We start from the raw sequence: 13,037 nt of genomic DNA on the forward strand, positions 1-13,037 counted from the left end.
CATGGGCCCAGCTGCTCCGCAGCATGTGGGATCCGCCCCGACCAGGGCTTGAACCCGTGTCCCCTGCATCGGCAGGCAGATTCCCAAACACTGCGCCACCGGAGAAGCCCCCTCAAGTATTTTATTGATGGGGACATGAGATTTTAAAAAGTGATATGTTTAGAGTTAAAGAATATGGAAAGGGGAATAGTGAGATGACTTGTCAGATGGTTGAGGGCCTTGTGTTGGTCTTAGGAGCATTTCAACAGTAATATCCAGTGAAAATTGTATATTTGGTATAAAACATAGAAACAGATTTCCAGTTTTAGGGTCAGTGCATAGGTAAGTTTATAGGATTAGATTCTGCCAACTATTTCAGGCAGCTGTTTAATATTTTCATAGTTGTGCGATTGGTTGTAGTATTGGAGTTCTCTGGGTAAAAGTTTCCCTTTTTTTGGCCAGGTTGTGTAGTTTTCTTATCTTCCCTGATTCATTCTTAGCCTAAACAGTACAGAATCATAATAATGATAGTAGTAATAGTAAACACAAACATTTATTCAACCAGCATTTACTGATTGCCTGTTTGGTGCTAGGTTCTAGGAATTAGGTGGTAAGCAAAAATCAGACATGAACACTGGATTCATGTGCTTATTTTCTAGTGGGGGAGGTAAACAAGTAGTCCTCAAATCCCTGTAAAAATGTTGACTGTGATAAGTGGTTCAAAGAAGTGTGCATCTTATTCAAGCTTGAAACAGAGAGGGTTTGAACTATTCCGGAGGTCACTGAAGTCTTCCCTGAGGATAGGGCCAGCTACATAATTTGTAGGGCCCAGTGCAAAATGAAAATATGAGGCCCCTGTTTAAAAGAACAGGGGCCTCAAGACTGGCACAGCAGAACATAAAAGCACCCGTGGAGCCCTTCTAAGTACGGGCTCTGTGCAGCTGTTCAGGTTGTAAGTCCATGAAGCTGGCCCAACCTGAGGAAGTGATGTTTTTGCTAAGATGTAAGGACACTAAAGGAGGGGAAGATAGCTCCAGGGTAGAGGAAACAGCTTAAATGAATCTCTGGGGCAGGAAGGAACGTGATGCATTCAGAAACTGGGTGAAGGCCATTGTGGCTGGTGTATAGAGTGGGTGGAGAGGAATGATGAGGCCAGAGAGGGAGAGAGGGTGATGTGTAAGGCGAAGCTGATCTTTATTCCAAGAGCCACACAAGCTACTGATGTGTATGAAGCATAAAAATTACTTTTGATATGCAAATAATACCAGTAATTGACACCTTGACAGTGTTGGACAACGTTGTCTCTCAGTCCTCATTTTCTATCAGTCTCCTTTTCAGAAACATTTATCCTCACCTTCTACATTTATTCTAAGCCTGGCCCTTCCCTAAGGCAGGTTTAAAAAGGCTCTTCACATCAGGGAGAGATTTTGGTGGTAGAAATTGAAAATAGGATAGGTGAGTCATGAAATTTTATTCACTATTGAATTAGTCTGTGGTCTAAAACATTTTAGGTTGGCTAAAGTAAAACTAGTAAGAGATGAAAATGTTTTATTATTTATTTTTAAAGATTTTTCTTTTTAAATGAGGCAGATTTTTAAGGTCTGTTGTCAGTACTATTATTTTGAATTCTTGATCTCCCTCTCTTTCACACGTGATCAGGGACAAGGGTGGATATTAACTTCCCTAACCTTGGGAAAGAGGAGTGGGGAAGAAATTGTATTTTTGGACTTTGTCTTTCACATAACAGGCATTCTCAGTGAAAAGGCTTTAATTAATATTACCCAAACCAAGAAATAGGCTTTGTACTTTGTTATGTGTAGATAATGTTCATGATTCATGGACTTACTTATGAAAGCTCATTTCCTAGAAAGAAACCTACATGGTTGATTTGTAGATCCATTGCCATGCCACACAACTTAGTATTTTCACTATTGTCTCTCTGTTGAATAACACACCAGCCATTTCTTCTCCCATGTCATTCATTCCCTGATCATTCCCTGCATACTCTGCTATTTCTTGCCTCCTGGACTATGGATATACTGGAATTCCAAGCTGCTAAAATAGCATGGTTATATAGGTTTATATCCGCCTACTTGCCTTCTCTTTTTAAATGATAGGTTCTGTTTGTGAAGATAACATCAAATGTTTTGGCAGAGTTACTTTCTGAGAATTTACTTTCAATAATAATTCCTGAGTTGGAACATAGTCTGTATATTGGAGCAAGGAAAATATACTCCGTCATCCCCATTTCCAGCTTTAGGTTCTTAATAACAGAGCTTTTAGTATTTGTAGATAACTCCTTTGTTCTTACTTGCAGTCGGGTAATATGTTGCAAGATTTCTGTTACTTTTACATATGTCGGTTGTATTATATCAGGAGAAAGGGGGTGATGATAAATGAACTTTTAACTGGAATTACTGAACACAGAAGTTCCTATTCATATGAGAACTCTGATACTGCAGAGTAGTGATGTAGCTTCTGATTTATCAAAGAACACTTAAATTATATTCAGCATATATTTAATGCTAAATGTATGTTTTTCCATTGTTTTGAAAATTTGTAATTCATGTCTAATATGTACACAAAATAGCTAACCGAAAGTTAAAATTACCAGAATATTTAATTAGAGCACCCTATTACTTTAACATAGTTGATAATTAAGTTCAGTAAAACTTTGATTAGCCAGAATGTTTAGGAGATTGACTGGTAGGTTTCTTTCCATGCACAATTAATGATCACCAACTGTACGCAAAACATGGCACAGTGTGGCATACACAGATGCATATGACATATTTGTGTCCTCAAGGAACTTAATTTCAATGTCTTTGGAACTTCTGTAAATTTTATTCCTCTGCCTTAGTGCTTTCTTTAATAAGATTAATATAATGCATATAATTGAGTCTTTGATGATGTAGACTCTTATAATGAATGAACCTCATTGTATTGTTTCTTATATAGATGTAAACAGTGTAGGTGTGCTGATCATACAGTTTATCCTAAAAGGTTATTTTTTAGTAAATTGCTGATGTCAGCTTGTTTTTGTTTCCCTGACTTTTATTTTTAAAACTGTTACACAGGTTAATTGGGTTCTTATTGAAATTTTACTTTGTTAAAAAGTTTACAGTAACATATAGTAATATTTAGTTGCACTGCCTTTTTGGTATGTGAGTTGAAATTCAGTAGCCTTTACGTATATGTATACAGACAGTCCCTAACTTACAATGGTTTGACTTACGATTTTTCGACTTTACGATAGAGCAAAAGCAATACGCATTCAGTAGAAACTGTATTTCAAGTTGTGAATTTTGATCTTTGCTTGGGCTAGCGATATGTAACTAGATACTCTTGATGCTGGGCAGCAGCAGGGAGTCACAGCTCCCAGTCAGCCACGAAATCACAAAATCAAACGCGTGAACAACTGATATGCTTACCACCATTCTGTACCCATAAAACCATCCTGTTTTTCACTTTCAGTACAGTATTCCATAAATTACATGGGGTATTCAACACTTTATTATAAAACAGGCTTTGTGTTAGATGATTTTGCCCAACTGTAAGCTAATGTAAGTGTTTTGAGCACGTTTAATGTGGGCTAGGCTAGGCTATGATGTTTGGTAGGTGAGGTATATTAAATGCATTTTCAACTTACAGTGGGTTTATCGGGATGTAAACCCATGGTAGGTCAAGGAAGGTTTGTAATACTGTGGATAACAGTGTGTAAAACTGTGTATGGTCCATTATTTGCTTGGTGACTTCATGTATTATCCCTAAGTATGAGTTTAATTTTGTGTAGCCCAGACCAAACCAAAATTTATAATTTACAATAATACAATGTTTTTCTTTTCATTCTAAAGTGGAAGTAAAAGGAAATTAAGGTGTCCACCCCTCCCTCCCACTCCTAAGACTGTTTTAGTGCATCTTTTTTTTTTTTTTTTTTTTTTTTTGCCGTACGTGGGCCTCTCACTGTTGTGGCCTCTCCCGTTGCGGAGCACAGGCTCCGGAAGCACAGGCTCAGCGGCCATGGCTCACGGGCCCAGCCGCTCCGCGGCATGTGGGATCTTCCCGGACCGGGGCACGAACCCGTGTCCCCTGCATTGGCAGGTGGACTCTCAACCACTGCGCCACGAGGGAAGCCCGTTTTAGTGCATCTTAAATGATCAGTCTTAAGAAAAAAATGCTTCATGTGTATAAATTTCTTTTTTAAAAAACCAGCTGGAAGTATATATTAAAAAAAATAATTTGTTACTGTGTCACAGAGATTGTATTAATTTAAACACAGTAAGAAAAATACCAATTATTATCAAATTTCATATCTGACTTTCTTGCTGACAGCAAATATAGTTAGAATGTTAGAATTGGTGATTCTGATGTTTTATGGCTTTTACAAAGAAGAATTCAACAAATGATATACTGTATATTCTGTCAGTAGAGGCATTGCTTCTTAAGTGCAGTTGATTAGACAAATTCAATCCTAGTGCTTTTTCCAAGCACTGGTAGGTTGCTAATAGTCTCTTTGTAGTTGGAGTCTTCTCTGGATGAGAGATTGAGTCAAGGTCAAGCCTGGCTTCAGGCCTAAAATTAGCTTTACTAGCTCTATTTCACATTGTAGGTACTTAACTGCTTCATCATGTTACTTCCCTTTGTTTTTGTGAGATTGTATTGGTGAGGTCAAGGCAATGAAATGTAGACAACAACAGGATTCCTCTGTCTGTTTAAATACTACCAGCTTATGAGGAAAGATGCACAGCCTGATACAGATGTATTTGATTCTTTCATACAGTGTTGTCTTTTGAAAATTTACTTTGTTAAAAGTTTACAGTAAAATATTATAAATATTGCTTCACTACTTTTCTTTTTGATAGTGAACTGAAATTCAGTATCTTTTTATATGCATGAGTAACATTTTGGATATGTCTGTGTTTCAAGGAGGCTAAAGGAATAGTAGCATTTAGGCTGTTTTATTTTTTTAATTTTCCCTTTTGATTGGGCAAGATGTCTTCCACCTCCTCCCCATAAAAAATGAAACTGCCACCAAACATTCACTTAAAAGAAATTATCTAACCTGCTTATATAGGTTCCCATAGAATCTAAATTAGTGTGACTAGTTGCCATATTTAAGGTGTCCTTGGCAATTGACTTTAAATGCTCTAGGCAAATGTATGTGATTATTAATTTGGTTGGTCATTGATATGTTTTTACCCTATGTGCCTAATTATCACTGCTGTGTTTCCACAGCTGCAGAACCTTGGCCTGAAAATGCTACATTATATCAGCAGCTGAAAGGTAGGTACTTGTTCTCAGTTAAAAATGGCTTTGTATCAAAATATATTTATTACCAAAAACACCCTTCAATAATAGAATCCTTTGCAAAGAGAACATGAAATATAAAGAAGGGATTCCCTTGTATAATTTGTCTAGGAGATTTTACCTAAATTTATATCTGCCAGTGTAAACCAACTATTCATGGCCTATAAGGTCCTTAGTTTATTATTGACTCATTATATTGGCTGCTGTAGGCAGTGTAAAATGATGTGGTTGCAGGAGCAGTTGGCAGATTTACTGTGCCAATAGCTGACACAGCAGATTTTTGAAGTCCTGTGGTAAAGTGGACTCTCAGTAAAAAGGAACTGTTAAAATGTATAGGCTAGGATGGTTCAGGCTCCCTTTAGCAGCTCTTCATATATCATCAGGTCACATTATGGACCCCATTTGGGGCTCAGCAGCCTGCTACAGTTGTCAGAAGACTGCAAAGTAATGAAGACTAATAGGCAGCAGCCCTAGTCTTCTAAGCATGGAATTTTTATTGCAGCGAACTTGTCATCTTTCTTTTGTGTGACAGACCTAGACACACTGTGTAATATTAACTGTAAGCTGGTTTTATATGATTTTGAATGCTTTTACTTTTAACTAGAGAGGTTTGAGTAGAGATACTATTTTACTTAATTTTAATGAAAAGAAGAGGAGTTTCTTGAAAACTTGGAAAATGAATTTGTTTTTAAGTGAGCGATTTTCATTATATATTGTTGATAAAATACAGTAAGTGATCAATTAGTTTTAGAGGAAATTGTTGATAATATACAATAAGTGATCAAATAGTTTCAGAGTAAATAGTTTTGTTTCATTGTTATTTACATACTATGATAATTTAATCAAAATTATAACCACACATTGATATAGACATATAGACACAACAGCATTGATATAGAACTTCATGATTACATTTTCTTTTTAGAAATAGGAATAGTTTTTAAAAATAAAAACACTTATAAATGTATTTTACTTGTTTAGCAGTTATGCTTTTGACTCAGACCTTTCATTGTATTTCCACAGGGGAGCAAATTTTGCTTTCTGACAATGCAGCTTCTCTTGCTGTGCAGGTAAGTATGTAAATAATGTAATTTTTTAAATTTTGAGTTGCAAATTTTTTTCCTCTCCAGTCTGATACTGTATGTTTACAATTTTTTATGATTTATCATTATCAATATAACATCTCTTTGTGAAGTATAATTTTATTATGTAATATTATTCAGGTAATTGTTGCCAGTATGTAAAGTGAACATGAAAATCTTCATTATTCATTCTTTTTATAAACATCACTTATGTTGTGGGTGCATTTTCTTTATTTGCTGTTTTGCTTTTGGCTAGATATGATGGTATTGATTAGTTGGGGTGATATGTTCATTTATAGGCACAAAACTATTTTCTAACTTATTTGTAAAGTTTTATTCACTACATATTTTTAAGCATCATTCTCTCATTCTAGCCTTAATCCATTTGGTAATCATGAAGCAAACATATTCTTCTCCAGCCATTCCTTATATATTTATCGATTACATTAGTGTCTGTTATCCCCAGACCACTTACTGAATATAATAACTCTTCAAGTTGTATATCACAGTTGTGTAATCCAAAAGATTAGTGGCCCTGTAAACTTTAAACTGCACTATAGGAAGAATAGGATACTTGGGAATTGTTTGCCTTAAAAAAAAAGAGAAATGTTTATGTAGATTATGGAATTATAATTATTGAAACATTTTACATATTTAGTTGCTGTTTGGTTAGCTTACATAGTTTGAATCACAAAGAGGATTTTATTGTGTAGCACTTAAAAGAGAAGTCTAAGACGTGACATTTGTTGGAGATGAGACTGTGAGCTTCTTGAGGACAGAAAGAAAAGGAAGAAGAGGGACTGCTTTTGCTGCGTTCTAGGCATGATGCTAGGCACTTGGTCATCTTGTTTTTTTTAAATTCAACTTGATAATCATCTGGGCTTAATAACTATGTCTGATACATAGTTTGTCATTCAGTACATTTTAGTTTTGTTTAAGGCAGGGAAAGAAAGAAAAGACAGAAAGAAATGTGTTTGGACAATAATTTATTTGTATGAGTATGAGCTTTTTTAAGTTTCTTTCTTTTAGAAGATTTATATATTTTTACCAAGAATATAAATTTTGTTTATTTTATTTACTTACCTTTATTTTATCTTTAGGCACTAGTACTATAACTAGTGTATTTTCTTTCTTACGGTAATCTTTGAGAGGCAGAACTTCTTAGTTGGTTATATTTAATAAATATGGACTTTATACTGCCTTTTTGGCAGGGGGGATAAAGAAGTTGAAATTTAAGTTTAGTTTTCAAATACTAATGACACAGTGTCTAGCTTATAAAATGTACTCAATAAATATTTGTTGAATGAAGGGTTTATAAGTGTGGTAGAAGCAATCTTGCTTGATAACTGATAGCACAAGTAAATTATTTGCTGTGTGTGAAATAGTGTCTTCAATCTTTATGCTTTTGAAAAGATAGCTTCAGGGCACAGTGAAATTTTTTTTTTTAACATCTTTATTGGAGTATAATTGCTTTACAGTGGTGTGTTAGTTTCTGCTTTATAACAAAGTGAATCAGCTATACATATACATATATCCCCATATCTCTTCCCTCTTGTGTCTCCCTCTCTCCCACCCTCCCTATCCCACCACTCTAGGTGGTCACAAAGTACCGAACTGATCTCCCTGTGCTATGCGGCTGCTTCCCACCAGCTATCGATTTTACATTTGGTAGTGTATATATGTCCATGCCACTCTCTCACTTTGTCCTAGCTTACCTTTCCCCCTCCCTGTGTCCTCAAGTCCATTCTCTAGTAGGTCTGCATCTTTATTCCCGTCCTGCTTCTAGGTTCTTCATGACCATTTCTTTTTTTTTTAGATTCCATATATATGTGTTAGCATACTGTATTTGTTTTTCTCTTTCTGACTTACTTCACTCTGTATGACAGACTCTAGGTCCATCCACCTCATTACAAATAACTCAATTTCGTTTCTTTTTATGGCTGAGTAATATTCCATTGTATATATGTGCCACATCTTCTTTATCCATTCATCTGTCGATGGACACTTAGGTTGCTTCCATGTCCTGGCTATTGTAAATAGAGCTGCAATGAACATTGTGGTACATGACTCTTTTTGAATTATGGTTTTCTCAGAGTATATGCCCAGTAGTGGGATTGCTGGGTCGTATGGTAATTCCATTTTTAGTTTTTTAAGGAACCTCCATCCTGTTCTCCATAGTGGCTGTATCAATTTACATTCCCACCAACAGTGCAGGAGGGTTCCCTTTTCTCCACACCCTCTCCAGCATTTATGGTTTGTAGATTTTTTGATGATGGCCATTCTGACTGGTGTCAGGTGATACCTCATTGTAGTATTGATTTGCATTTTTCTAATGATTAGTGATGTTGAGCATCCTTTCATGTGTTTGTTGGCAATCTGTATATCTTCTTTGGAGAAATGTCTGTTTAGGTCTTCTGCCCATTTTTGGATTGGGTTGTTTGTTTTTTTGATATTGAGCTGCATGAGCTGCTTGTAAATTTTGGAGATGAATCTTTTGTCAGTTGCTTCATTTGCAAATATTTTCTCCCATTCTGAGGGTTGTCTTTTCGTCTTGTTTATGGTTTCCTTTGCTGCACAAAAGCTTTTGAGTTTCATTAGGTCCCATTTGTTTATTTTTGTTTTTATTTCCATTTCTTTAGGAAGTGGGTCAAAAAGGATCTTGCTGTGATTTATGTCATAGAGTGTTCTGCCTATGTTTTCCTCTAAGTTTTATAGTTTCTGGCCTTACATTTAGGTCTTTAATCCATTTTGAGTTTATTTTTGTGTATGGTGTTAGGGAGTGTTCTAATTTCATTCTTTTACATGTAGCTGTCCAGTTTTCTCAGCACCACTTATTGAAGAGGCTGTCTTTTCTCCATTGTATATTCTTGCCTCCTTTATCAAAAATCAGGTGACCATATGAGGGCACAGTGAATATTTTAGCTCAAGCACTAATTCTTAACCCTTTTTTAAAAAAAATATTTATTTATTTATTTTTGGCTGTGTTGAGTCTTCGTTTCTGTGCGAGGGCTTTCTCTAGTTGTGGCAAGCGGGGGCCACTCTTCATCACGGTGCGTAGGCCTCTCACTATTGCGGCCTCTCTTGTTGCAGAGCACAGGCTCCAGACGTGCAGGCTCAGTAGTTGTGGCTCACGGGCCAAGTTGCTCCGCGGCATGTGGGATCTTCCCAGACCAGGGCTCGAACCCGTGTCCCCTGCATTAGCAGGCAGATTCTCAACCACTGCGCCACCAGGAAAGCCCCCTCTTAACCCTTTTTTAGTTGCCATTTTTGGGATAACTCTTTCAGGATCTCATGAAAGCTACTATGGAATGTTTCTCTAGGAAACATTCCAGTGCGTATAGAAGTATAAACATACCCAGGCAATTCTGCATGTGGTTTCAGGAGGCTTACTGATATCCCTGCTGAAGGTATCTGGGGGTCCCTTGTTAAGAGCCTCTAAAACTAAAGAATAGTAGTTTAGGAAGTACTGAAGTAATTTTCACCAATAGGAAGGTTATTTTGGGTAGGAATAGACCAGTAGTTCTTAACTGAGGGAGGATTACTACCCCACAGAGGACATTTGACAGTGTTTAGACATTTATTTTTTTTTTTAACATCTTTATTGGAGTATAATTGCTTTACAAACTTGTGTTAGTTTCTGCTGTATAACAAAGTGAATCAGCTATATGCATACATATATCCCCATATCCCCTCCCTCTTGCATCTCCCTCCCACCCTCCCTATCCCACCCCTCTAGGTGGTCACAAAGCACCAAGCTGATCTCCCTGTGCTATGCGGCTGCTTCCCACTAGCCATCCATTTTACATTTGGTACTGTATATGTCAATGTTACTCTCTCACTTCATCCCAGTTTACCCTTCCCCGTCCCCGTGTACTCAAGTCCATTCTCTACATCTGCATCTTTATTCCTGTCCTGCCCCTAGTTTCATGAGAACCATGCTTTTTTTTTCTTTTTTTAGATTCCATATATATGTGTTAGCATACAGTATTTGTTTTTCTCTTTCTGACTTACTTCACCCTGTATGACAGATTCTAGGTCCATCCACCTCACTACAAATAACTCAATTTCGTTTCTTTATGGCCAAGTAATATTCCATTGTATATACGTGCCACATCTTCTTTATCCATTCATCTGTCAGTGGACACTTAGGTTACTTCCGTGTCCTGGCTATTGTAAATAGAGCTGCAATGAACATTGTGGTACATGACTCTTTTTTGATTATGATTTTCTCAGGGTATATGCCCAGTAGTGGGATCGCTGGGTCATATGGTAGTTCTGTATCAATTTACATTCCCACCAACAGTGCAAGAGGGTTCCCTTTTCCCCACACCCTCTCTAGCATTTATGGTTTGTAGATTTTTTGATGATGGCCATTCTGACTGGTGTGAGGTGATACCTCATTGTAGTTTTTTTTTTTTTCTCATTGTAGTTTTGGTTTGCATTTCTCTAATGATTAGCGATGCTGAGCATCTTTTCATGTATTTGTTGGCAATCTGTATGCCTTCTCTGGAGAAATGTCTATTTAGGTCTTCTGCCCATCATTGGTTTGGGTTGTTTGTTTTTTTGATCTGGAGCTGCATGAGCTGTTTGCGTATTTTGGAGATTAATCCTTTGTCTGTTGCTTCATTTGCATATATTTTCTCCCATTCTGAGGGTTGTCTTTCCGTCTTGTTTATGGTTTCCTTTGCTGTGCAAAAGTTTTTAAGTTTCATTAGGTCCCATTTGTATTTTGGGTAGGAATAGACCAGTAGTTCTTAACTGAGGGAGGATTACTACCCCAAAGAGGACACTTGACAGTGTTTAGACATTTTTGATTTTCACAACTGCTAGGGAGGCTGCTTTTGGCATCTATTGGGTAGACACCAGGGATGCTGTGAAACAGTGCATGAGATAGTCCCTCCACAGAAAGAATTATCCAGCCCCAAATGTAAATGGTGTCAATGTTGAGAAACCCTAGAATAGATGGTTTAACTAGTTTTCAGCCCAAACCAAGATATCGTTATATTACTGTTAAAAAAAATTAACATTTTAAATAATCGGGGGAAGGAAAGAATAAAGAAATCTTAGTGTGTACCTTATCTAGTAATTCTGTTTTTATGGTTCTTATTAATTTCCTTTCTCACCATGGCATCTCAAATCACAGTTGCAATTAAAACCAGAAAATAAGAACCTTTTAAAATGCAGAATTTTGCATAACTGTTTTAATTTTTTTTGTTATCCTACGTATGTCACTTAGATGATAAATTAACCAGCATATATTAAAAATTCTTGGTTTTCTTCAATATTCTTTGACTTGACAGCTGATAGTAGCCATGACTATAAATGTGACTTTTCCAGATATCTGATGTAAACTTTATGGAGTAATTTTCTTCTATATAGTGGACCAGTATCCGTTTAGAAGAATCAGTTAAATGTATAAAATTGATCAAAACAATGTGATGGGTATCCATAAACTGGTTATTTTCTAGAAGATATCAGATATCAAGCATCGGATATTTTAGTAGTCTGCCAGTTAAGCCATCAGGAAATTTAAATTTTACTTACCACATAGAATTGGCATTTATTATATTCTTGGAACTAAGTGGTTAGAATTTTTTTTTTTTTTGTTAAAGGAACTTTTATGATTTCAGTTTAAAAGAAAATAAATTTTTTTCCCCCCATGGCTGTTATTTCCTCTTAGATTTGCTTTCCTTCTTTCATCCACAAAGTATTGGTATTACCTGAAGTGTTTGCCTAGTCGTAAAATAATCTTGTATGTTGAATATTTTGAAGTATTAGAGTAGCGTGTTCCTCTGGTTCTCATGAGCAGTGTGTGTGTGTATAAATATATATACACACACACATATATATGGCAAGGTGCACATACACAGTATTACATACACAAACATGGGGGAGAGAAATCTTCTATTTCATAATATTACTTCCACTTTGAAGCTTGTAATGGTTGGTAAAAGAATTTTGATAACAATTCTCTGTTGCTATTCTCTCATCCCCTAAACCTAAATCAACTGTCCAGTAAATATATAATGTATATAATGTTGCCCATATATGTAATTTAAAATTTTGAAGTAGCCCCACTAAAAGAAGTAAAAAGAAACAGGTGAAATTAATTTTAATAATATATTTTATTTAATATTATCAAATATTATCATTTTAACATGTAATCAGTACATAATTTATTAACGTGATGTTTTTTGGTTTTTTTATATTAAGTTCAAAATCTGTTGTGTATTTCACACTTACAGCACATCTCAATTTCTGCCAACCACATTTCAAGTACTCTGTATGTAGCTGGTGGCTCTTGTATTGGGCAGTACGTGTCCAGAAATACTGTATGAGCAAATGCATATGGACTTCAAAGTTTTCTGCAGAAAATGTTTCATTTGATTTTTCTTCAAGAAGTTTATGTCTTTACTGATTCAGTATATGTTGTTTTTTATAGCAGATTCCACAAATGAAAATGGGTGGTTGGTCTCTGTTGCAAATACCTTAAACATTACTCTTTGTTTCAAGTTTCCTCATCTGTAAAATGGAGATATAATAGAAGCTATCCTACTGGGTGTCATGAAGACTGAATGTGTTAAAAAATATGTAAAATGTATATAAAAATTAAAGCATTTAGAAAAGCACCTGGCATATTGTAAACATGCAATGAATATTGGTTATTAT

At 35.9% G+C, this 13,037-nt stretch overlaps 1 protein-coding gene across 4 annotated transcripts in view; it reads left to right on the forward strand.

Moving 5' to 3' along the window:
• The window catches only part of MTX2 (metaxin 2), a 63,610-nt gene that overhangs the window by 18,174 nt on the left and 32,399 nt on the right, over positions 1-13,037 (forward strand). For all 4 annotated transcript variants that reach the window (XM_004267352.3, XM_033423629.2, XM_033423628.2 and 1 more), the window contains 2 exons: positions 5,215-5,262; positions 6,310-6,356. In XM_004267352.3, the coding sequence (XP_004267400.1) occupies positions 5,215-5,262; positions 6,310-6,356 (95 nt within the window). Of the gene's footprint in view, positions 1-5,214; positions 5,263-6,309; positions 6,357-13,037 lie in introns of those variants that run through there.

The sequence above is a fragment of the Orcinus orca genome, chromosome 7 (assembly GCF_937001465.1).
Source record: "Orcinus orca chromosome 7, mOrcOrc1.1, whole genome shotgun sequence".
NCBI lineage: Eukaryota > Metazoa > Chordata > Mammalia > Artiodactyla > Delphinidae > Orcinus > Orcinus orca.